This window comes from Dromaius novaehollandiae, chromosome 2 (assembly GCF_036370855.1).
Source record: "Dromaius novaehollandiae isolate bDroNov1 chromosome 2, bDroNov1.hap1, whole genome shotgun sequence".
Lineage (NCBI taxonomy): Eukaryota > Metazoa > Chordata > Aves > Casuariiformes > Dromaiidae > Dromaius > Dromaius novaehollandiae.
Window position 1 is genome coordinate 27,711,843 of NC_088099.1, and position 25,356 is coordinate 27,737,198.

The window sequence follows — 25,356 nt, forward strand, 5'->3', positions numbered from 1 at the left end:
AAAGCTATCCCTTTGTGTTTGTAGGTATTAAAAAATAACCAAGGCTATGAATCAATCAGTGTATTTCTCCTGTGGTGTCTGTGTATCCTATTCTAGGAAGCTTGTCCCATAGTAATCTCACAGTGATAACAAAACATAGTAGAATCAGTAAAGGCCCTCATCAAGCTGACGTGTCTTTGCCTTTGCCATTAAAAAAAAGTTTAGTGAATGGGCATGGGGACTGCACATACTCACTGCCTCAAAACAAATCCTCTGAGTATGAATCAAGATTTCTAATCCATTCATCCCTTAGAATCAACTCTTGCTCTCAGCTGCTGACACGATTTCTAGAGAAGTCAATGGAAACGTTCTCATTGACGCCAGTATAGATTGTCAGACACCGATTTCTAAAGCGCTCCGAAGATCTTAGGAAACCAGTCCTGTTCCCATGTGCGGAGAAGAGCAGATGCTCTCAGCCACACAGGGCTCTTGCTGCTGGCCAGAATGGCTGCTGAAGTGAAAGTGTGCACAATTTCTTCAGCATGGGGAATGTGCTGGAAATGGCCACCTAATACTTACAGTAGCAGGGTGCAGTGCTCCCCTTCATTCACTGTGGGAGTGTACAGCAAGACAGCTTGCCTTGCGGATGTCTGCCTCTGCCCATCCTCTATTTATTCTGTCTCAGGTGTTTGGCTTCAGGGCAAGATTTGACCCAACATTGCTTAACTCACATTTTCATAGCTGCTCTACAAACATTTTTCAGCCTTGATCTCAACCAAACCTGTCGGTTTGGAGATGGAAAAGGCACACTGATATTCTGGGGTGATAATGTGATGTCTAAGTAACTTTGGTTTTGTTTGTTTTATTTTATCTGTTTACTTTAGCAAGGAGGTGCTTGTATTGTCACAAAACCCCATTAAACAACTACTTTTCTTTCATTTTGTAGGGCCCTATTGGTGCTGCTGGTCCTCCAGGTTTCCCAGGTGCTCCTGGTGCTAAGGTATGAAAATCTGCTTCTGTTGGTATATTTGATAGAGAAGAAATATAGTAATTAGTGTTGATGGGCAGCCAAAAACACCCCTCTCTAAAATGGAAGTGCTTTTGTATCAGACAGTTATAGACCAGAATGAGGATAAGCCCCTACAGCACTTGCAGAATTTCATTTACAGGAATACTACTTTAAAGTACATGTGTTATTTCACAGTTGATTTCCTCCCACTCTCAGCATTCAAATGTTCCCAGGTTGTTTAATACAATACAGTGTTACTGAGAGGAGAATTCTGCTATGGTATCTGAATCTCATTCTATTCCAGAAGTGACTGTTTTGGCTTGTGTGACAGTTGCAGTTCTACATCCAAAATATTTGTAGAATAAAGACCAGGAGGCCAGCACAACCAGCAAGTCATGTTCTAGGATCTATGGTTACTAATTAATTAGGTAGACATTGACTCAGGAATGATGCAAGGCAGGCTCAGTGAGGTATAGAATCTAATTTTTCTTGTTTCCTACATGGTTCAGTTGTATACACCTTTGAAAGGCAACATGGATCATGACAACTAAGCAAAGTAGCAGTTTACATCACTTTACAGAAGTATTGGAGGGCACAGAAGCTACAGTTGAGTATCAGGCTCCTTCCAATGTGGGTTCTTAAAATTGCAGTGGAGAAATTGCATTTAAACTTTTCAGGTTTAGGCTAATACCATTTTGCTTTATTGCTCAGATCTTAGCATTTTCACCTGGGTAAAACTCATTATTTTGAACTCTAGTTTGTCCAAGGAATGACAGAGGATTTGGGACAAGTGTTCAATTCTGCTGCATTTAAAAATTCCACTGACCATTTGTCAAAAAAACTAGAGCTGTATTGGATTTGCACACACTTTGATGTAGGGTGGCGCTTTTTTCATCCTTAACACAAATACACAAACTCCATATCTGAGCAGGCAAAACTCTCGTCTTGATATAGAAGAAATTGGAGCATTGATTGCTAGTCCTCTGTATATTAGCTGCAGGGAAGATGAGGCGAATTTGAGGTCCTACTCTGGTTACTCTTGTCAAAATGCAATACTTCTGGAAACCGTGAAGTCTTCTCTGATGCAGATGTCAATGTGATTAGATCATGTAATTTTGAGAGAAGACGTACATGTCCAGGGTAAATCCTGGCTACTTACAAAATTGCCGAAGAGAAGTTGTCTTATTCAGTTTACTCATCTATAGTAGACTTAGTGAATACTTATACCAGGAATCTTTTTTCCTGTTATTTACACCACTGTAAACGCTGTCCCACAACATCAGGCATCATTTAGCATCAGTGCACATGACAGTTTAGGGTGTCAGGTAATGGTGAAATAGGTCTGTTAAACTTTGGGAGGCATCTCAGGACAGTCATGGAGGCCACTAGGCTGCAGTCTAGGTCAACCTTCTGTGTGATCCAGGGTGATAACATAGTTTCTCAGACATGTTCAACATCCATTGTTTACACGTTACCCATGAGCTTCAATGGGGCCTGCCTAGGCTTCCCAGCTTCAGTGCCTCTAAAATCCAAAAAAAGCTCTCAGCTCCTTGATTGCCTGCCCTCTGAAACAGGAATATATATGAGGCTGTCTTCTTAATATCAGGTTAACACCAGATTGGTACACTACTGCCCTAACAGTGTGCACACTGATAGAGGGCTCTGTCCTTTTGTCAAACAGGGTGAAATCGGACCTGCTGGTAATGTTGGCCCTACTGGTCCTGCTGGTCCAAGAGGAGAGATTGGACTTCCTGGTTCTAGTGGCCCTGTTGGCCCTCCAGTAAGTAAATTGTCAAACCTTAACTATTGTTCGATGGGTTCATCTGAGGCTCTGAATTAACTGATATCTTTTTTTCTGTCCTAATAGGGCAACCCTGGTGCTAATGGTCTTCCTGGGGCTAAAGGTGCAGCTGTAAGTACAGCCATACACATGCTTCATTTCTTCAAAAAACATTTCAGTTACAGAAAAGATAATGGGTTCACAACACATTTTCTCTCTCTGCTGGCAGGGTCTTCCTGGTGTTGCTGGTGCTCCTGGTCTGCCCGGTCCCCGTGGTATTCCTGGTCCTCCTGGCCCCTCTGGTCCTAGTGGTGCTAGAGGACTTGTGGTAAGTGACCTCATCTATTGCACGCCTTCTTTTGAAAATTGAACAAAGTGTCCACAGTAGTAAAGGATTTTCTCTGGTTATATTTTTGAGTTTAATGCAGACATTTTCATTGTTTCACTATAAGTAAACATCGTAGTTCATTTCTGTATCTCACTGCTTGCTTCAGCCACTGGGACTGAAGAGGTTTGCTTTGTACTCCTTTAGGTGCAAAGACTATTAAGCTCTGTCTGTGTTGATGCTATCTGGCAGCAGTCTCACAATCAGGCCCTGAGTGGGTATCTTTACCAGAGAAACCAACCCTGAATGTTTCATAGTTCAATTAATGTAATTTCTAATCATCTTTAACATACTCGTTGTCTATACATCAGTCATGCCTGTTAAGGCAAAGAAGGTTCTCTGACTACAAAATAGAAGCAGGCATGACATTGGATGGTTATTTTTTGATTCATGGAAAAGCTGCATAGAAGAAATATTTTAGAATGATGCTTAATTCTATGATCTCTTTTTGTGTTGGACGCTAGGGTGAACCAGGCCCTGCAGGTGCCAAGGGAGAAAGTGGCAACAAGGGTGAGCCTGTAAGTATGGTGACATGTGAAAGTTGTTTCAGTGGATAAAGTCTGATAGCATCTCCTACACAACGTCTGACGACATTTTCCTCTGTTTGCCTCCAACAGGGTGCTGCTGGACCCGCTGGCCCTCCTGGTCCCAGTGGTGAGGAAGGCAAGAGAGGCAGCACTGGTGAACCTGGCTCTGCTGGTCCCCCAGGCCCCGCTGGTCTGAGAGTAGGTTTTTTTTTTTCCCCCTCATGTTCCAGACTAGAAGCAAAAAGGAAAGAGAAGATAAAACTAGACTCACAAAGGCAAATTAAGAAATTATGAGTCATTAAATTTACAGTAATGCTGCTAAGTAAAGACCATTTGCCATTCTGAGCCCTTTGATTACTTTTGACCAAACCTATTTTTGCTTTGTATTAATGCTGTTTACTGTCTTATCCCTGAAATGTAATTACAGGCTGCTTTCTTTATGCAGTGTTTAATATTTAGTGCATTATCTTTGACTTTTGTTGAAGCCTTGTTAGAGGATTTAACTGCTTAAAAGAAATAGTGGTTCACATGTTAATATGAGGCAAAAGTTTCAATTCAGTGTCTTTAGGGGTGCTTGGTACCCTTTTCACTGGGCAAGAAAACAACTCAGTGACCTTCAGGAGGCACATGGCCTCCTGTGAGAGCAAGAATTCACTGGGAAAGGATAGGGAAAATGACTGTTTTCACCATTTTTTTTTGATAGAAATAAGGATGCAGTATTGCATCATGTATAGGGTCCACAGAGCCATAGAGAAGCCAGTAAGGTTCTGCAGAGAAGTGAAGGTGAAACAGCACAGATCAAGTAAGGGATCCTAGCTGCTAGCCAGACCTGTGGTTAGGTTACACTGAACACTGAAAATGCTTTGATTCCGAAAGATCAGAATTTAAAGAAATCAAAAAGAGGGGGGAGTGATTTCTTTCAGAATATACATTTGCACTGAGCTCTGTGTGTTTAGAGGTATACTATAAATTCTAAAGAACTATACTCTAAATCTCAAATTCAGCAGATCTGCTTGGAAGGCTGAAATTTAGTGAATGTGTCCACCTTACAGAAATGGATTTATCTCTTTCCCTTTCTTGATTTATTTTGTGTTCATTTGCAGGGCGTGCCTGGATCCCGTGGTCTCCCCGGAGCTGATGGCAGAGCTGGTGTCATGGTGAGGCTTTTGTCTGAGTCACTGTTTCTGAACCATTTCCTTTTACATACAGATGTGATGCTTTTTGTTACATCTGTCTAATTTTATTTATTTTGGTAGGGACCTGCTGGTAACCGTGGTGCTAGTGGTCCTGTTGGTGCTAAGGGTCCTAGTGGTGATGCTGGCCGCCCTGGTGAGCCTGGTCTTATGGGTCCAAGAGTAAGTTTGAACTCTGTGATTTTATTACAGAACTGTGCAAAAAGAAATGACTTAAATGACTTAACTTTTAGGGACAAAACTATTCAGAATTCCAACTGCAAAAAATCAGTCTGTGCTAACCACAGTTAAGGCATTTCCATCAATCCATTGAAAAACCACCCGTGAGAAAATGATTAAGTAACGTCATAATGTTTATTGAAATTAATTTCTTTTGAACGTGGTTAGCATCTGATTGCCTTGGTCAGGAAGCAGGTTCCCCTGGACTGGATACTGCACTAACTTCTGAGAGGTGGTTCATCTTGTGATGATTTACAGAACATGATCATTAAGATCATAGTGGAAGTGTGCATGTCCTCTGTAACTCATACTAACTAAAAGAAAAGGAAATCCTACTAAAATGGTGTGGGATGACTGATCTCAATTATTTTGATTTTATTTTGCAACTGATTTCACTGAAAATAGCCATCCACTTCAGTGGTGCAGGATCCCAGTCAGATTATGTGCATGTCATTTACTTCCATCCTCTTTAATCCTCCCTCCTTCCCTTCCTACTCCACCTCATGAAGTGCGTTTCCAATGCACATGTGGACTGTTAGGGACTTGCAAATGTTTAATCACATTTTCTGCAAAAGCAGGGTCTAAATGAGTTCATTCTAATGAAGTAGGTACATACCTAAACTGAGTCATTTTCAGCTGGAGTGGAAGCACATACCATCAAATTAAACTTTGTGTTTTAGAGGTAAACTTGATAAGACACACAGTCCTGTTTCCAGAATGTATATAGATACTCTCTGTGTGTATGTGTAGAAAAAAGAATTTTGTGGGGGTAAGCTGTTTGGTGAGAAACCTCCTCTTTTTCAGGGTCTCCCAGGTCAGCCTGGAAGCCCAGGCCCTGCTGGCAAGGAAGGCCCTGTTGTAAGTACCTTGTTTTTCACTGTTTGCCCAGTGCATTCTAAACATAGGCATAAACTGAGATTTAGGAAGCAGAGACTTCACCACTGAGCTCTAACACAACTGTTTACCACCATACTACCCAGAAGATCAATGAGAATCTTTCCATTCATTTTTGTGGGTCTCAGATCAGGCCTATGTCCTGGATTAAGGAAGAAGAAATAAACATCTCTACAAAAGGGAGAAAAATGGAAGAATTCATGTGCATGTGATCTGTAAACAGCTTTTAAAAGTTAAAGGGCATTTAACTCAGTGCACGTTCCTCTCAATGCACACTTCTCTTAAAACTAAACTCTAAGCAGCAGTTAAGATACCCCAGCCTTTTAATAGTGTGATTTTTTAATTCTAGGGTTTCCCTGGAGCAGATGGTAGGGTTGGGCCAATTGGCCCAGCTGGTAACAGAGGTGAGCCTGGCAACATTGGATTCCCTGGACCAAAAGGTCCCACTGTAAGTACAATAGAAGAACTTTCTGTTACTATGAAGGTATTTCTGGACAGAGCTGTAGGTCCCCAACTCTAACAATCAAACAAGTCTTCTTGTGTCCTGCTGCGTTTTTCATTGGAAAACATCCACTTACATTCAAAGGTTCTGTCTTGAATTACTTTCCAATTTTCCAAAATATGATTAAACAAATGAAAAAGAATGGTTTATGGATATTTGAACATTAAGTGATAATATATGTCCATATTACCATTTCCGCATGCCCATTTTATCATTTCTGTATGTACACTTCAGTAAAAGTTCTGTAAAAGTTGGCCACCAAGCCTAAGTTTCAGTTCCAGGATATTGTTATTTATGGAGCACAATCCAAAGCTCTCTTTTTATAGAAGAAAGGCTACCAATTGCAGTAGGGTTCTTGATATGTCCCACAGATGCAACAGATAACAGTAATTATCTCCTGAATTTGTGGTGTTGCTATACATACACGTGCACACGTGTGTAATGTATTACATATGCCACTATGCAGAGTGTCATAGGCCTGGATTATGATCTCAAAAAAATAAATACAAGAAAAAAGGAAAGGAGTTTTGAAAAGAAATTACGTTTGCTTGTGTAGGTTTTCTTTCTAACTGGTTCAACAAGCCAGATAGAGCTTTTTTTTTTTAAGATTAGAGTTAAAAAGCATTACAGTAAACCTTCTGACAAGGAGAGTATCAGTCTTTATCCTAATACAAAGTCTTGATTAGCTTTTGTATCTTTTTATTTCAACTTCAGGGTGAGCCTGGCAAACCTGGTGAAAAAGGCAATGTTGGTCTTGCTGGCCCACGGGTATGTGGATATATTTTCTATATCAACCTATGGAGAGAAAAAAGTAGATATTCAAGGCCACTGTAACAAGATAGCATTGTCTTGTGCAAGCATGAATAGATGATGAAACAGAATAGCACTTTGCAATGCATGCATCTAACTTCATCTCCGTGGGGACTCTTCCTTAAGGATTAACACTAACATATGTGAAAGTTACCCTTCTTGGGTAACTTTCCTATTAATAGTAGAAAAATAGCATTTCATGTGCAAATTTTAGAGGAGAGTTTATCCTGCAAAATTCCAGAGCTTTCTTACTGATGGTTGAAACGTACTAGACTTTTAAGGGATCAAATAACTGTCATAAAACTGACTGTTATAACTGACATTTACTGTCAGTCAGTAACTGCTTTAAGAGATCAAATGACTGACAGCCTGGTTGGGGGAAAAAATGCAGCCTCTCTGCCAGGTTGTTGGATCTGTAGTTCTGAAAGAAATTTTCTTAAGGATGAATTTGGTGCAATAACTAAAACAATAACCAGAATTTAAAGTTGTAAGCACCCTCACTACCTTGTGATAGTGAAGCTTGTATAAGCAAGTAGATATAAGTTGAATAAAACTAAGACTTTTGCTTAACTGTACAGATGTGTTCAAAATAGACAGCTGGAGGCCTTTGCTTTCAGCATAGCAGCACTTAAGAGAGATGCTATTCATAATAAATCAAAACTTCTAATAACAGCTTTTAACATGTTTAAGGGTGCTCCTGGTCCTGAGGGAAACAATGGTGCTCAAGGTCCTCCTGGTGTCACTGTAAGTAACAGCCTCCATCCACTTTGTGGTTTACCTTGCATCCATTGGACTTCCTGTTTGAAAAGCCTTTTTCCTGTATTTCTGCTTCCAAGTTAATCACTTGTTTTTCATTCTATCCAGGGCAACCAGGGTGGAAAGGGTGAACAAGGTCCTGCTGGCCCTCCTGGCTTCCAGGTAAATAACTGTGCTCTGTTCAGTCTTATCCATGGTTTACAATGCATTAAGTGCTTCTCCCTTAATTTTATTTGTATTCTTGTTTCTTTACACTTAGGGTCTGCCAGGTCCCTCAGGTCCAGCTGGTGAAGCTGGTAAACCAGGCGAAAGGGTGAGTGACAGATACAATACTCCACAAGTAGGGACAGGCATTGCATAAGCATTATGTTTATGCTTGCACATGTGGTGAAGCAAGAGCCTGTTGAATCCATTTGCCAAAACAAAGTGCTCTGCATTATATGCAAAGTTTAATAGTTCTTTTCGTTAAAGCTAGCCACAGATGAAGAAGTCCTTTTGGCACTTGCAACACATTTATTTTCTTCAAAGTTTTGGTATGAAAAGGAACAAAGCCGATCTTTTGCTTTTCAAGTCTTAAGAGGGAATAAAATGCCCTCCAAAAGACAAAACAATACATGAAAAATATTTCATTTCAAATTTCTTTTGAAATCTTCATGGTTCAATCTAACCTGTATTACTCCAGTTGTATACTTTTGCATTTCAGTTGATTTCAGTGGCTTAACAGTGGCATACAACTGAGGTAATTCAGTGGTAATTCAGGCTACAGGTTCTGTACAGTAGAAGTGCATGATGTAATCTGTAGATTTACATCCTGCAGGACATAACCACCCTTAAAACTCATAGTTACGTCTCTCTGTGTCCCTGTTAAAGAGCTTACACTGCACGTTCCAGACAAGTGAGCAATGAGCTTGGAAGTTAATAACTAATTCTTTCTTCGGATGAGAATATCTTCTGTGATACTTCTGTGTATCTAAGACTGGTTTAGTCTGAAGATTTCTGATATGCTGCTGCCATTTGAGAAGCATTTCTATTTACTACTAAGAAACAAAACAGAACACAATTTAAGCTAAGAACTGTAACAAGTTTGCTTTAGAAATAAACGTTACTAATCCATCTCCTCCCTTTTAGGGTCTTCATGGTGAATTTGGTGTTCCTGGTCCTGCTGGCCCAAGGGTGAGTAACTCATCTGTAATATGCTACAGACTGTCTTAATGGAGTGTTTAATAGTAATATTAACTATATACATTTCCACATTTTTCAAAACAAACAGCTCCTTTCAGTTACAGAACATAATTTATTGCAGCAAACTACTACAAAAGAAAGAGAATTTCCTCTGCTCTTTCTACATGTTGGGGTATATAATTATATAATACACTAGTTGCCAGTGTTGGTAAACTTCTAGATAAGCAATACAAAGATTACTTATGGAATGATATCCTAATGAGCTGATCCAATTTTTTTAATTAATGAGTCTCACAGTGGGAAGGTGGATGACACAAGATTCTTCCTACAATGTTACACTGAGGCTTGGTGCATATAAAAATGTTCAGCTCCAGTACCTCTGGCTAGACCTGCCCATCCTGGCCAGTTCAGTCTTATCATACCTTGCTAGCCCACTCCTACCTCCCATGAAGGTAGTGTCTGACATTCAAAAAATGGTGGGCTGGAATAGTCACTGGAAGCCTGGAACAGTCACTGGTAGATACTGCCCTATCTCACTTCGCTTCTGCACTGTGGAGAAAGCATCTGCAGCGAGCTTCATGTGGAGGCTTTCCTAAATGAGAGAAGAGATTTATGCAGAGGAATGAGTACTCAGGTTTCAGAATCTCTGTTTATAAAGTGCTTGATTAATTATATGCTTTCCAAACGCCCCTATAAAGAGACTGAGGTTGGTATTTAAATTAGTTGTACTGTTTCCTCATTTCTGTGATGATTGTAAACCTTCTGATTGTCAGACTGAAAGTATTCATGACAAATGCTGCCATTCATTCATATCATCCACCTCTAGCACTTCCCCACCCTCATTTACTGCCTCATGGCTGTATTATAGACAACCTTGTCCTCTTTCAACTTTCATTTTGCTAATCTGTCCAAGCCAAGTTCTCTAAGATATGCTCTCTGTTCACTTCATCACTGTAGTAGCCACTATCTGTACCTGCTTTAGCTTGACTTAAGCATCTTGAACCCAGACAGACTGTGTTTCTGTATTCCAAATTAGGTCTTACCAGTGCTTTGTACAATGGCATTAACACTTCTAAAAATACCTCACTGCTTGCTCAAGGTCACATTTGCTTTTTTCATGTCCACATCCTACTGTTAGCCACCACTGGTTATCACCTTTCCCCTTCTGTCATTTTCAGCAGATGAAATTCCCATTTACAGCACAGATCCTCATTTTTGGTACCTAAATACATGGCCTTATACTTTGCATTATTGAATTTTGTCCTACATCTACTATTATTGTCATCTGCAAGGTTATCCACTTTTTCCTGTGTAATATGACAATCCTCCTTCCACTTGACAAGAACTTCCATCTTTGATATCTGCACATTTCATAGACATTTTCCTTCTTTCCCTGCTGCTCTGGCTTTAATAAAAAAAAATATATAAGAAATATATCCCTGGGGGAACAGCACTACAATAAGTTAGCCTTCCGCATCATAGTTGCATATCAGGACAATATGCCATCTCTCCTTTAGCCAGTTTTTTACTACTTCATAGTTCTCATTCTAACTGCCCGCTTCTCCAACTTTACTCGTAGTCTCCATTATACCTTATGAGATTATTTACTGATGTCTGGCTTGATCACACTGGGATAATTTGAGATTTCTTTGGTAAAACTGATATTTCTATCTTTGATAAATCATTGTGCATTTGAGCCCAGTGTCTGATTACGCATCTCTAGTTGACCTTTGTTTCAGAATTCATTCTTTTATTTGTTATAAAATAGAGGTCACATTAGTAGGCGTTAGTTGTTGCCATTGTTCTCCAATATTCCGTAGGTATTTGCCACTGTAAAAATAATTTTTTGCCAATTACTATGGCTCTAACTTCATTAGGTTCTATAATCTGCCCCCAAACTGGTATCAGAAGCTCTATTTGACAATGGCGTGCAGGACATTTATTATCAGAATGAGCACAGTAGCCAAAGTCTACAAAGTTCAGGAAGTATTTGTACTTAAACTATCAGCTGTTATCATGATGAAAGGCTTTGGCATTTCACTTAGATGTCTTTTTGTCAAAATGTCAATGAGTGCTTTGTCAATCAGTGCTTTTGAGTCTCTGAGCTAAAGAACTATTCAAGGAAGAACTCAAATCAGGCTGCCTCCTGCAGGGTGAGCGTGGTCCTCCTGGTGAAAGTGGTGCTGTCGGTCCTACTGGTGCCATTGGAAGCCGTGGTCCATCTGGCCCACCAGGCCCTGATGGTAACAAGGTATGCCTTTCCCAGCTGCTGCTGCCTCACTTGAATTCCTGATGTGGGAAATCAAACACCTCCTTGGTGTGACTGGTTGCTGATAACAGTTACCTGTACACCATGGCCACTAGGCTGTGTCCTCAAGTGTTGCCAAGTGGTAAAGGTCCATCCCAGCTTGTCCACACTAATACAAAAGTTTTTTATGTTTAGCGCTACAGACAATGGGAAGGAACTCTAGTTTGGAACCATTTTGAATGCATCTTGTCTGCTGGGTATACTATTAGTCTGTTTTGAGACAGGGTCAGAGACTTTAGCCAACATGCATGCTGACCTTTCTTTGCACATACTGTGGGACAGAAGTTCTTGTATCTAATATGCAGTATTTTCCAAAATGCACAGTAATGAGTGATCATCTACCAAAATAAAGTTGGTTTGATGCTAATTTAATATGGGGCTGAGTTTTCAGGTTTATTAGAATATGGGACTCAGTAAAACCTTATGAGCCCACAGAATCGGCGAGAGTGTTCACATCTGGCATCTTCACTAGCTGAAAAAGTAGAATATGTGTAATAGCTTAAGGCCAAATACTACTACTAAGTCTATTTACAAGCAAGCAGGTAGACAAGCAAAGTAGTAATAAGGAAATTTTGTTCCAAACTTTATGAATGGTTTGACCCTGTCTTACATGATATCCTGTTGCTGCTAGGGTGAGCCTGGTAATGTTGGTGCTGCTGGTGGTCCTGGTCCTGCTGGCCCTGGTGGAATCCCAGGGGAAAGAGGTGTTGCTGGTGTTCCTGGAGGCAAGGGTGAAAAGGTAAGGTAGATGTTCTAACCTGCTCTGTTACAGCATGCACATGTTTGGGGGTTGTTTAAATTTTGTTAACTGAAAAAAATATAGGTTACCCAAATGTAACTTATCTACTGTGAAAGTGTATTTCATGATGAATCATTAATAGTCAATAAGTAAACATTTGGTTGGTCCAACAGATTCACAATCTTGAGATACTAAGGCTGTACTCTGATCTTTGCTTAGCATTTGGAATTGGTCTAAGTGGCAGTTATTCAGTGCTTCACAGGGTTAGGTAACCATGAGCCTACCTGTGCCAAAGACATATTAAAACTGTCTTTCAGTACAAGCTTAACAGCAGGAATGGGCCTACTGGTCATAGAGGACTGACCTCTGGTCGAATCCTTAACAGCTCTGTTCTAGGTGCAGTGTCTATAGTATGTTAATCAGTTACAAAAATTACATGATTACATCAGATAGATATAAAATCAGAAAATACCTTAGACAGTGTAAGTCCTTATAAAGCTGTGAAATCTAGCCAAGTGCTAGTCCTGTCACTACCTTTGCTTTATTCATATAATTAGTCATATAACTTTTTTATTGTGAGGCACATCTTCCATGTTCTCTTCTGTTCACTGTTTAAACTCTAAACTGAGATTTGTAGAACTGCTTTATTTGTTTTGACTAGAAGAATCAAAAGTCATTTAGTATAAATTCAATTGTAAGGAAATTAAGATGGAAATTCCTTACACCTTTTTATAAAACGCTATGTACTGTCATGCAGATTAATGCAGAATAGTGGGTACATTTGAAAAGAGATAGAACAGAGTGCCAGTCTGATTTCTTGGCATGAGTGATGGTCTTGGATGTCACTTTTTGTCATCATACAAAATATAGTGTCTTATGTGACCACTCGTACAACTTCATTGTTTTTAACCATTCTTTTCCTGCTTCAAATATAAGGTATAACATGAACTCCCAAGAGAATTTTTACATACAGTTATTTCTTGGCCAAAAGAAAGGATTTTGAGGGGGATTTATACTCACCATTTGGAATACACTCCAACTTGTATTTGAATTTTAAATCCCATTCAAAATTCTTGCCACCTGGGAGTGAACAAATAGATTTCCCATATAAGAGAGAGGTTCACATTTCTCAAAAGCATGCCAAATCCCTTTTTCTGCAAATTCTCTTCTTGCAACTCAGCAATAAAAATGAAATAATAATCAAAGTCCATTCCCAAACCAAACCAAAATCAGCATGGCAAATATCTTTGTTAATACATCCATACGCAGCAAACAGTTCAAGGCTTCTTTCTTACAAACTGTGTTCATTGCCAGTATAATGCTTTTTTTTCCCCCTCCGTGTATTCCAGGGTGCCCCAGGTCTGAGAGGTGATGCTGGTGCAACCGGAAGAGATGGTGCTCGTGTAAGTATCTTTTGATTATATCTGAGTCTACCTTACTACACTTCAGAACTTAGTAACTAAAGAGGATGTACAGGACTTTCACTTCTTGGTGTATTTCATTTCCTCTTATAGTTGCTTGCTCTTGATCCAAATCCAGGTGGTTTTTGTTGCTTCTTGTCCAGGGAGGTTTGAATTTGAGGGGTGGGAGAGAAAAGTGATCACATATCATACACACAAGCAGAGAAATGATGTCAGCAGAGAACCTTATATTTCATAGACAGTTGTAAGGTGTGATGTTCCCTCTGTAACTTCGTGGGTGTGGCCCAAAAAACTGATTCTGAAGGCAGCCTGCAAAGCCACTTAAAACATTATCATTAACTTGAATTTTGGCGCCCATCCTGGAATCGTACTTTGGAAGGAAAATAACAGTACAGTTTTACAAAATCAGGTGTCCTTTCAATTTAAAACAGCTGGAACAAAGTCTGACCTATTCCAGGGAGAAAAAATGTTTAAAGCGATCATTCTTGCTTACATTTTGTTAGAAATGGTGACTTGTCTCTGTCTTGATCTATAGGGTCTCCCTGGTGCTATTGGTTCCCCTGGCCCTGCTGGTGGTGCTGGTGATCGGGTAAGTCCTTTTGAACAAAGAGTGTCTGTTTGTTTGTACAGTTTACATGCTACAAGGACATTTAATAAAGGGAAGTTTCTATTCTAATAAAAAAACAACTTCATCTCGCTAGTGTATACAACTTCTGTAAGTTTTTCATGTCTGGGAGGGAGGGGTTATTGGGGCTGTAGAACTATTCAAGGAAGTCTACCATAGCACCTCATGCCTTTTCCTGAAAGGAGGAGAGGAGATGTGCATCCACATGGTAGTGGGTTACATGGGGAGAAGATTTTGATTTGGGCTTTGTCTGAGTTCTCTCCATTTCAGACCGGTCTCCACAGTCCTCCTCACACTGTGGGAAGAGATTCTGATATAGCGATAAACGACCACACATTAGCTCAGAATGATTCTTTATCCCATCCAGATACCATGAGAAATGTTTATTAACACAGGGCAGGTCAACACTGAAGCATTTTCAGTAACATCCTCTCCATGCACAAGATCTTTTCTGACTACAGTGTGACCTTCCCACAGTGTCATAATGATTTCTGCCATCTGTTTTAGGGTGAAGGAGGTCCTGCTGGTCCCGCTGGTCCTGCTGGTGCCCGTGGTATTCCTGTAAGTAGCAAACTCCAACAACTATGCCTGTATCGAAGATGCTGCCTTCAGAAAAACACCCCTTTCAAGTCAGTGCTAACAATTCCTCTCCCCTTTGTCTTTAGGGTGAACGTGGTGAGCCTGGTCCTGTAGGTCCTAGTGGATTTGCTGGACCTCCTGTGAGTATCATTTCCATTTTCCTCTTCTTGATGCAGCACCATTCATTTATTTCTTCTACATGTTTTTTCAACTCTTTGTCCCATTTATTTCTTTTCTGCCCATAGGGTGCAGCTGGTCAGCCTGGTGCTAAAGGCGAGCGTGGGCCTAAAGGACCTAAGGGTGAAACTGGACCAACAGGTGCTATTGGCCCAATTGGTGCTTCTGGACCACCAGTAAGTGAACTGTATCTGTCTGTAAAACACATGGTTCTTACCTGTGCTGTGAAAGCAGTATGCTAGCCTGAAGGGCCATGAATTTCAAAAAGGTAATTAAAAAGAAAACAAAACTTCAAACTAGGCTGTGAGGAAAGTCACCATTCTGATTTTCACACGTTATGTAAATTTTGTCAGTCTATTTATATGGGCTCAGATCATGAGTCTGGAACTGAAATGAAGAGAAAAAAATAAGTAATTTTCAACTTGCCCTGAAGATCAGCAAAGTCAGGCTATCTTGGACCATTCAGGGGGGTGTTTGTGGGTAAGTTCCTGAGCTGAGGACACTAATATCTTGGTCTTAGACAGAATGTGCTGTCACAGTCTGACTTTCAGATGCAGTCTTCCAGAACCATATGTGCAGATTTATCTGTGCACTCATTTGCACACAGGAGTCTTCATGTCCTAATGCCTCTATAGCAAAAAGATATACACAAAAAGATGTCATGTGCATGCAGCCTGTTACTGGGGAACCAGTTGAAATAATGCAGAAAGTCAGGCCCTAGTGTTTCAACTGCTGTGAAGGGTTGTGGGATAACATGGCTTGGGGATCACGCTGTATGCTTCTGATACAGCAATATTAGGCCCTGGCACTACCTGGCTGCAGTAGCCATAGAGTGCAGAGGACTTGCTCTTCTCTGAATTACTAAGCCTTTCATGTTTTGACTCCCAAATTTGCTTAGATGCATGCAAAATTTGCAAGGCAAATTCGTTTGAATCATGAATCCTTTATGCAACTCTTCTCCCAACTCTTCAGCCCTTACCATATTGATTCAAAATGTCCATGAGAATTTACTAGTCCTAGTATCGGAACAGGAACTGTTTTGTGGTCCAATCCCCACCCCCAGTTAAAAATAAATGGCAAAGTAGCCCTTCTGTTTTCCAAGAGTGACACTGGGCCCTTACTCTAAATAGTGAACATTAGTGTTCTTCGCTTGGTTCATCATGTCTCTTTCCATCATTCACACACAGGGTCCTGCTGGTGCTGCTGGTCCTGCTGGCCCTCGTGGTGATGGTGGTCCTCCTGTAAGTCTTCAGGCTTTTGGCATTGACATTGCTGCTTTTCATAAAGTCACTGTTTTCCTTAAACCAAATCTTCGTTTTGACTTTCATTTGTAGGGCATGACTGGTTTCCCTGGTGCTGCTGGAAGGGTTGGTCCTCCTGGCCCTGCTGTAAGTAACTGATGGAGAAATTTCATTGGGAGACAAGTCAGAAATTGCACTGCTTTGGGACAATCCTAATCTTGTTACATGGACTTAAATTCTGGCTGTACTGGAATCATTTCAGATCTTTACAGGACTGGGGGAGATAAGAAAAAGTCTCTTAACCATTTAAACTCCCACAAGTGAGAGATATACATTTGGTTTGTTTTTTACACTCCCATCAAGCATCCCTCTGCATCTTGAAGTGTCTAGCCATTTAGAAAAATCTGAATTCTTTTGCCGTTTTCACTATCAGTAAGTGCATAGCCATTGATTTTGGGTGGAATAAGAAAGCCATGACCCATTTGACAAAGGATGTCAAAGTTCTCTTGTGTCCATGCTTTTGAAATATCTGCAGTTCCAGCCCCTGTCTCAAGCAGGGCGACCTCTCAGCACATTCAAGAACATGAGCTCCTGCTTCTTTATTTCTCATTCAAAAAGTCTCCTTTCAGATTGAGTTTATAGTTTAATGACTCTTGTAAGGCTGATTTCCTTTTCACAAAGATGTTTTCATCATTTAGAAAAAGGCACTTCTTTCCTTAGGTGTCCTACATTTAAATATATTGTAAACACCAATATCTTCTAATACATAAAACAAAACAAAATAATCCTGCTGAACAGGAAAAGGTTTTTTTCTTCATTGACTTTATAGTTGCTACTAATGTCTCTAGAGCCCAACTGATATTTTCATGCCAAATTTTGCTACTTTTACCTGCACTGATTTAAAAAACTGTCTCAGTGGGGTAATTCCACTGATTCCAGATACCCATTGCTAACAAAAGCAATAGAAGTTGCTGCCAGAAATGTCTGATAACTTCTTTATTGCGAAGTGCCATTTTTGTCCATGGACAAAATAGGAAGCTTACCTCTGTCTTCCACAAAATAATGGGTCTATGTTCTAATGACACCATGTTTGTATTCAATCCTAGGGTATCACTGGTCCCCCTGGTCCTCCTGGCCCAGCTGGCAAAGATGGTGCTAGAGGCCTACGTGGTGATGTTGGTCCAGTTGGCCGTACTGGTGAACAAGGTATTGCTGGCCCACCTGGTTTTGCTGGTGAGAAAGGTCCGTCTGGAGAGTCTGGTGCTGCTGTAAGTTTCTCAGTATCTCTTCTCATTAAAAATGTGGCTCTTCATTTAAATGTTATGGCTTCTAGGACACTTCTGGTATTTATGAAGGACTTTTCTCTTTTATCCTCTAATTTAGCAAAGCTCTTAAGCAGCAGAGCTGTACTCAAGAAATTGTTTAGACATATTTGGCAAACAGGTCATAAAAAGTGAGCCTGATCTCTGGGTCAGGTATTTCTCTTTCTCTTGTGCTGAATAGCAACATTTTGTACAAGCAATCCAAGTGAAAGCAACAAGGCTAGCTGCAGAAGAAGTTGGTACTCTAGGCTGAGAAAGGGAAGACAGTCTGCTGCTCTGAGATTAAGCATCATGGGTGGAAAAAGGAGGAACTTGTGAATGTCCATTTTAAACAATCTCAAGTCATTTCTGCATCAGAAAGTGATCTGGGGGATCACACGGTTAAAGTGTTTAAAGACCCAGGCTGGCTTAGAATTATACAAATAAATGAATTATAAATGCCTTTAAACTTGCACATCCAGAATTACTGGCTCTTTTGAAGTCAGACACGTTTCTGTATTGTGGAAATTGAATTGTAATTCACTTGAGTGAATTAGCACTTCATTGTTTCTCAATAGAAATTTACAGAAATTCTCTGATCTGTAGAAGTTGCAGCTAAGAATGAAATCTTCAGTGTCATTGTCAGATATGCATGCTAAAGGTCTGTAGGTGACACTTGAACATTTGCCCTTTGAATATAAAGCAGTACATTTTCTAATTTCATAGGGTGAGTAAAGCATAACTGAATTAGTAAGCCTGATTGTAAATTGGTTAGTCTAGGGTAATCTGTCAAGATGATCACTTGTGCCCAGTTTAGTAGCATGCATGCTCAAATTACAGAGAAACTGAAAAGTCTCTCCTTAACTAAACTAGTTTTCCCTTTCAAAGTGTCAGCAAAGGACTCTGAGATTTTTTTCAAAGATGTCAGATATCACTTAGATATTTTCTAAGGCTGTCTCGGGATGAGAAGATCAGTTTCTACACTATAGAATCCCCTCAAATAGGCATCTTCTCTGTCCTGAATACTGTAGTTTTCATGCATCACCCTGTCGTTGAACGGGAATGATACAATAAGACATCTCTACTATAAATTAAGGAAAAGTGTATGCACAGTGTTTTTCACAAACAGTATTTTTCACTGGAAAACACTTGGACGGGGAATACAACCAGCATTACCTACTTAGAGATCTTCAGCTTTGGTGTTTAAAACATGATGTGCCTTAATTATAACTTTCTGCATGTGGAAATTGGAACTGACACACAGTAAGATCCTTGGAATGCAGTTGGTACTGTTAGAGAGCAAAGCAAATGACAAACGTAGAAGGCCATAAATGATTTTTCTGCATTAATAAAAAGAGTCTTCTCATTATGTCATAGGGTCCTCCTGGTACCCCAGGTCCTCAGGGTATTCTTGGTGCTCCTGGTATCCTTGGTCTGCCTGGCTCTCGGGGAGAACGTGGTCTTCCAGGTATCTCTGGAGCAACAGTGAGTATATAACATTGGTTAACTTCTTTAAACAGATCCATGTAAAGAAAAAAGCCGAGCTAGGGAACATGAGATGTAGATTCTGCTGTCTCCATCACTGGTGCAGAAAAAGGTTAGTTATATGAATTTAACAGAGCAGTGGAAGAAATGTCTGCAGCAAGCAATAAAATAAGATTTGTATCTGAGCATAGCCTCTGGGCATACGTTTCTGAGCCCTGGACTTCATCTATTCTAAAACTTACCACCATGCAAGCAATACAAGCTTTGAATGGCATCAGAGTTTTTTGTTTTTTTGTTTTTAGCAGGGTATGCAAGAGGTAGAAAACGTAGAGTGAAGATTAGTGTTTTGTATAGTTAGATATGTTTCTCCTTGTTCTGTTGTTCTGTTTCACTTCCAGAATTGACTGCAGAGAAATGTTTCCCTTAGATATAGGCCAAAAAGTAAGCTCGATTTGTTTTGTATTATATGTCACATTTTGTTACCACTGTTCTTGTATTAGGGTGAACCTGGTCCCCTGGGTGTTTCTGGTCCTCCTGGTGCTCGTGGTCCCTCTGGTCCCGTGGGTTCTCCTGGTCCAAATGGTGCTCCTGGTGAAGCTGGTCGTGATGTAAGCTATGTTTTATTTCCTCTTCAGGACTTCTTTGCTTTTGTTCTGAACCAAAGACAAATATACAGGAAGACTGGATGCAACTGCAGGCAGTTCTGCTAGCAAACTTGTACCTCTTGGTGTCTTCAGAGAAAATTATAGCAGGATACCAACGCACACAGGTTCTAGATATGGCAGGGTCTAAAACAAAGCGGTGGACCTGATCATGGAGCTAGTTCTCCCCTGCTAGGTGACAAATTCTTCAAGGCAGAAATGGTGCCTGAAATGTGTCCTGGAGTCACAGTCAGAAGCTTTTGACTTTCTACTTAATTGACCAGAAAGATGGAGTGTGAGGAAAAAGAATTGATTGGTGAAGCTGGGAAAAATACTACATCCCAGGAGATAAGGTTTTGGCTAGAGAAAAAAATATATTAGGAAAGCTGATTATCAGCATTTTTTTAACATCATGTTAGATGCAATATGCATATCTTTCAGTGAAGCATAAAAATTGCACTCACTTTTACTTGAGGGTTGTAATGATTCATAACAATAATAAAGACAAAGTGTTTTTTTAACTTAAGGCCTACTCAAAAAGCATATGAAGCACGTGACCATTTTGGAATTCAGTTATTGGACTTGTGTAACACAGCGTGTCTTGGAGTCCTAGCAGAGCAAATATATGTTAGCACTGCAGGTGAGCTGCATAGCATTTCCCGACATACGTTCCCTCACCATAAATTAAAGTATGTTGGTAGGCTAAAACATAACGGATCAGAGACTGGCTTGTGTAGCAGATACTGAGCCACACAGATCAATGTGGGTAAAGGCAGAATGCAGCAGCTGTGTACTGTACATAAGGGAGAATGGAGCACCAGGCTGGAGCAAACTGCTCCGTCTTTTGCCTTGCTTCTGCTTTACAGATAGTTAATTGGAAGAGAGGGCCCTGCTCCCAGCTCTTCCTAGCCCATTTTGGCAAGCTGGTTCTTAGAGGAGAGAATAAACTTAATCATCCAAGTTAGAAGTTCACCTTGAAGAAGGGCATACATACAGTGGCTATACATGATTTACAGTATAAGGACAGCTAAAATAAAATAAACACACATTATCTTGCTTCCTGTGAGGATGATTGTTAGAAAGCTTTCTCGGGGCCTCATCAGGAAAGCTTATTTGATAACCTGATGCATTGTTGCTACTTAGAGACTCACAGGATTTCGAAGAGATAAGAGAATAGTCATTTTATCTTACAAAGTATTATTTAAAATAAAAAATGTTCTTGCTCCATTGGAATTTTCTGAAGGAAAAGGTTTGCTTGTGTACACAGGAAAACGGTTAAAAGTGAAATTAACCCTCGCAAAGGAAGCTGTTTAAGCTTGTGAAGTACCACAACTGAGTAATTCAGCTGTGACTACTGTTGGAAGTCCTTGAAGGTTTTTTCCCCATTGATGTTTTTCACCTAAGTAGATCCAAGTTTTACAAGAGTGCAAGTTAGATAAAGGCCACTATTGTCTTGAACTTTTCATTTAAAGAAATACTGTAGTACAGTAATTTCCTTCTGTATTGATCTTGTAGAACCTAAAATATTTGAAGGCTATCTTATTTTTTCTGAAAACATTAACATATTTAAGGAATGTGGGAATGGCATCTATAAGGAAGAGTCTGTTATCTTCAAGATATATGCTATCCCATCTCAATGTCTTCTTACTGTCATTGGGAGCAATTAGGCTGACACACAGCTCTGTGTGAGATGAAGGTGATGGAATTTAATATTCTCATGATATTTCAACAGGGCAATCCTGGAAATGATGGCCCTCCAGGCCGGGATGGTGCTCCTGGTTTCAAGGTAACTTGCTCTTTTCTTTATTTCATGCTCATGGAAGAACTGTTCTAGTAGGTGTAAGTCAGTAGTAACACCCTGTCTCTCCTGTTGCATTTCTTTGTTCCCAGGGTGAGCGTGGTGCTCCTGGTAACACTGGTCCCAGTGGTGCTGTGGGTGCTCCTGGTCCCCATGGTCAAGTTGGTCCTTCTGGAAAGCCTGGAAACCGTGGTGACCCTGTAAGTTCATGAGACCTTATTTTTTGCATGGCCTAAGACAAAAGCTTGTCCATCATATATACATTATAAGTCAAACCCCTGTGATGTGTGGATAATTGTTTTGCTTTCTGCAGAGTTGTGTTAAGCATGGAGCACTTCATGTATGAGATACAGCAGTGACATGCATTTGTCTATTCCTGTTTCAGGGTCCTGTTGGTATTGTCGGTCCTGCTGGTGCTTTTGGTCCAAGAGGTCTTGCTGTAAGTCTGATTTCTAAATACATTACCACACTGATGCAAAAAGAGAACACAGGCTTTATTACTAAGGGTCCACAACTGTGCTCCAGATAGGGGCCCAAAAGGTAGTACTTAAGGGGTTTTAAGTATTTATAGACCTAGAATCTGAATTAGCATTCTCTCTCATAGGATCAATCCTGAAACTTTTTGGTATTGACACTCTTCCCATGTGTGTTGAAGGAATGTATATGCATATATCAGGAGCAACTTTTTGCCTGATGTAGAATACTCATGCCTAATTCTTGCTTTGACAGTAATATCTCCTTGAAGCTTTCTGTTTTATTCCTCTGACACCTATATCCCTTTCCTAGGGCCCACAAGGTCCACGTGGTGAGAAGGGTGAACCTGGTGATAAGGGACATAGAGGTCTGCCTGGCTTGAAGGGACACAATGGATTGCAGGGCCTTCCTGGTCTCGCTGTAAGTAAATGATTTTCAGGATTTTGAATATAAAGAGCAAAACAAGTAAATAAGGTCACCCTAGTATGGAGATACATACACGCAGCCCTGCAGGTTGATACCACTAACTCCATTTGCATCATCTTTCAAAGGCCATAGGATCCTTTTTAATACTCAGCATTCTCCACAAAAAATGGCAAGTTGATGTTACTGTTGATAGTTGGCTTTAGAAGTGTGTCAGTACCTTTGCATGCCCTGCAACTCAACTGCATTTGGCCAGCACAGAATTCAAAAAGCTCTGCCTTTCTTACCTATTATTGCTTACTTTGAGCAGAACATTGTAGGGCTTTTGTATTACAGAGAAGCAAAAGTCATCTGTAGATTTTCTTCCCTTTAATTTCTGGTATTCCCTTTAGGAATTCTGATTCTTATTTTAGAGCCATCTCTGAAAATCTGGAGAGACATTATAGAGACTTCTACAGGTTATCCCATTAAGTATCTCTTTACACTCTCTCTCCACACTCCCCAAAATAGGCTTTTTAAATCCCAGCTGCACTAATAAACTAGGTTAATCCTAGATTCCAGTTCTCAAATACATTTGACTGTAGCCACCTCTTGAATCATGCTGACACAAATGTATGGCACTGCCTTTTTTTTAATGACTATGGATGTGTTTTTTCCCAACAGGGCCAACATGGTGATCAAGGTCCTCCTGGTAACAACGGTCCTGCTGGCCCAAGAGTATGTGAATTTAAAAGCATTTTCAAATAACTCCCTCCCATTTTTTTTGTGGAATATTATGTACACAACTATTCATGTAAATTCCTATTTGCAGCGTTCTCTATTGTCATTAAACTGTTCAAGTTTCCTTTTAGGGTCCACCTGGTCCTTCTGGTCCTCCTGGCAAAGATGGTCGCAATGGTCTTCCTGGACCTATTGGCCCTGCTGGTGTACGTGGCTCTCATGGTAGCCAAGGCCCTGCTGTGAGTATCACTCTTTTTTGATTTAACACAGCTAGGTCACAGATAGCAGAAAACTGTTTCAAGAGCCTAGTAATTTAAGGAAAGACATGTCCTTATTAAAAAAAAAAAGAGACTTCCAAATGTCTGTTATTTAACATTAAACATATTTATTATGTCTATTTTTAATATATATTTATAAATAAAATATTCAGGTCCTAGTGGGCCTAAACCTGAAGTTCATTCCTGTGGCCAGTCAGCATACACAAAGAAAATGTGGTAGTCCTACCCTGTGCATCTTCTACTGCTGTAGCACATAGTAGTCACCACATGGCAGGTCCGTATGTGCTGCTCCAGTTAGAGCTGAGGGTGCTAGGACTTCAGCAAGGCTATGCATTTGTGGACGAAGTTAACTGAGAACCATATTTACAATAGGATGCTTCTTCTCTTTTGTTTCTGAACAACTTTAGGGTCCCCCTGGTCCTCCTGGTCCCCCTGGTCCTCCTGGTCCCAATGGTGGTGGATATGAAGTTGGCTACGATGCAGAATACTACCGGGCTGATCAGCCTTCTCTCAGACCCAAAGATTATGAAGTTGATGCCACTTTGAAAACATTGAACAACCAAATTGAGACCCTGCTGACGCCTGAGGGCTCCAGAAAGAACCCAGCTCGCACATGCCGTGACTTAAGACTTAGCCACCCAGAATGGAGCAGCGGTACGTTAGTGCCAGATATTTGACCCTTCCAGCTCAAGTACTTTCAGTTTATTAGCTTTCTTTGTTGTATCCTTGGCCAATCAGTGAAAATAGTAAATGAATTAAGAAGTTCTGTCTGCCTCCACCGAGAGTATATACATACAGGACATTCTGAAAAGCTGTTGGTATCTATTGTTTTGATTATTGCAATAACTTTTCGAAATAATGTAGTAATATTCAAGCTTAGCTTTCAAAAATACATATTTTGCCTAATTATCAACTTAATGTTGTACCTAGTTCTGGTATTTATGACCACTGTGTTCCTATATCAAGCCACCAGATAAAAGCTGAATGCAAATGTGAGACTGAATGAACTATTGTTCATGTTTTTCCTCCATGGCAGGTTTCTACTGGATTGATCCTAACCAAGGCTGCTCTGCAGATGCCATTAGAGCATACTGTGACTTTGCCACTGGTGAGACTTGCATCCGTGCTAACCCTGAAAATATTCCTGCTAAGAACTGGTATATCAACAAGAATCCCAAGGACAAGAAGCACGTATGGTTTGGTGAAACTATCAATGGTGGCAGTCAGGTGAGTGATGTATTGGAGGATGATTGGTTTCCTGCAGTGCTGTCTGAAAAATTCCCCACCCACTGACTCTCATCAAACATACACATAACTGAAATTCTCTCTTAGAGGAGAAATATGAAGAGGGGAACCACCTTTTACCTTGAGAGAACAGGGTCTCAGTTCTGACTTGGATTACGATTTGCTAAAAGGGCTTTTCAGCATTGTCCTAATTTTTTATGATGTCTGCAAATGATCAATTCAGCATGATTAATGGCTTTTGCTAAGGGAAGCCTGGACTGGAGTATGGTGCATCAGTTTAATAACAGTTCAGGAATTATCTGAAAAAGTAAGCAAAACATCTTTGCTTATTTTTTTAATTGAGATTTACTTTTGACATGTTACTCTGTTTCTGGAAAGATATTTATATTACAAAAACATAACAGACCAAAAGTTTATGCCACCATAACACTCAAAATCACCATTTTATGCTCAGAATCGCCATTTTACATAAAAACAAGAAATATGTCTACTTGGATGTTAGGTACTGTACCATCCTAATGAAAATAAATCAATTTTGTACAATTAAGGAAATCTAATTACATAATTCTTAAATGAAATTGAGCTGGTCTTGTAATGAAATCCCCATGTTCAAGATTTTTAATGTAAGAATGTAACAGTCATCATACTGGGTCAGAAAGTTCCAG

General features: G+C 40.1%; 1 protein-coding gene across 1 annotated transcript in view; it reads left to right on the top strand.

Annotated features, from left to right (window-relative positions):
* Positions 1-25,356, top strand: part of COL1A2 (collagen type I alpha 2 chain) — a 42,786-nt gene that overhangs the window by 15,248 nt on the left and 2,182 nt on the right. Inside the window, exons 16-50 of the mRNA XM_026098592.2 lie at positions 926-979; positions 2,670-2,768; positions 2,856-2,900; positions 2,998-3,096; positions 3,618-3,671; positions 3,771-3,878; positions 4,784-4,837; positions 4,937-5,035; positions 5,897-5,950; positions 6,336-6,434; positions 7,203-7,256; positions 7,989-8,042; positions 8,163-8,216; positions 8,314-8,367; positions 9,183-9,227; positions 11,389-11,487; positions 12,176-12,283; positions 13,633-13,686; positions 14,240-14,293; positions 14,837-14,890; positions 14,995-15,048; positions 15,154-15,261; positions 16,273-16,326; positions 16,420-16,473; positions 17,433-17,594; positions 19,005-19,112; positions 19,613-19,720; positions 21,486-21,539; positions 21,644-21,751; positions 21,937-21,990; positions 22,338-22,445; positions 23,112-23,165; positions 23,300-23,407; positions 23,854-24,100; positions 24,483-24,673. Of these exons, the coding sequence (XP_025954377.1) occupies positions 926-979; positions 2,670-2,768; positions 2,856-2,900; positions 2,998-3,096; positions 3,618-3,671; positions 3,771-3,878; positions 4,784-4,837; positions 4,937-5,035; positions 5,897-5,950; positions 6,336-6,434; positions 7,203-7,256; positions 7,989-8,042; positions 8,163-8,216; positions 8,314-8,367; positions 9,183-9,227; positions 11,389-11,487; positions 12,176-12,283; positions 13,633-13,686; positions 14,240-14,293; positions 14,837-14,890; positions 14,995-15,048; positions 15,154-15,261; positions 16,273-16,326; positions 16,420-16,473; positions 17,433-17,594; positions 19,005-19,112; positions 19,613-19,720; positions 21,486-21,539; positions 21,644-21,751; positions 21,937-21,990; positions 22,338-22,445; positions 23,112-23,165; positions 23,300-23,407; positions 23,854-24,100; positions 24,483-24,673 (2,967 nt within the window). The remainder of the gene's footprint in view (positions 1-925; positions 980-2,669; positions 2,769-2,855; positions 2,901-2,997; positions 3,097-3,617; positions 3,672-3,770; positions 3,879-4,783; positions 4,838-4,936; positions 5,036-5,896; positions 5,951-6,335; positions 6,435-7,202; positions 7,257-7,988; positions 8,043-8,162; positions 8,217-8,313; positions 8,368-9,182; positions 9,228-11,388; positions 11,488-12,175; positions 12,284-13,632; positions 13,687-14,239; positions 14,294-14,836; positions 14,891-14,994; positions 15,049-15,153; positions 15,262-16,272; positions 16,327-16,419; positions 16,474-17,432; positions 17,595-19,004; positions 19,113-19,612; positions 19,721-21,485; positions 21,540-21,643; positions 21,752-21,936; positions 21,991-22,337; positions 22,446-23,111; positions 23,166-23,299; positions 23,408-23,853; positions 24,101-24,482; positions 24,674-25,356) is intronic.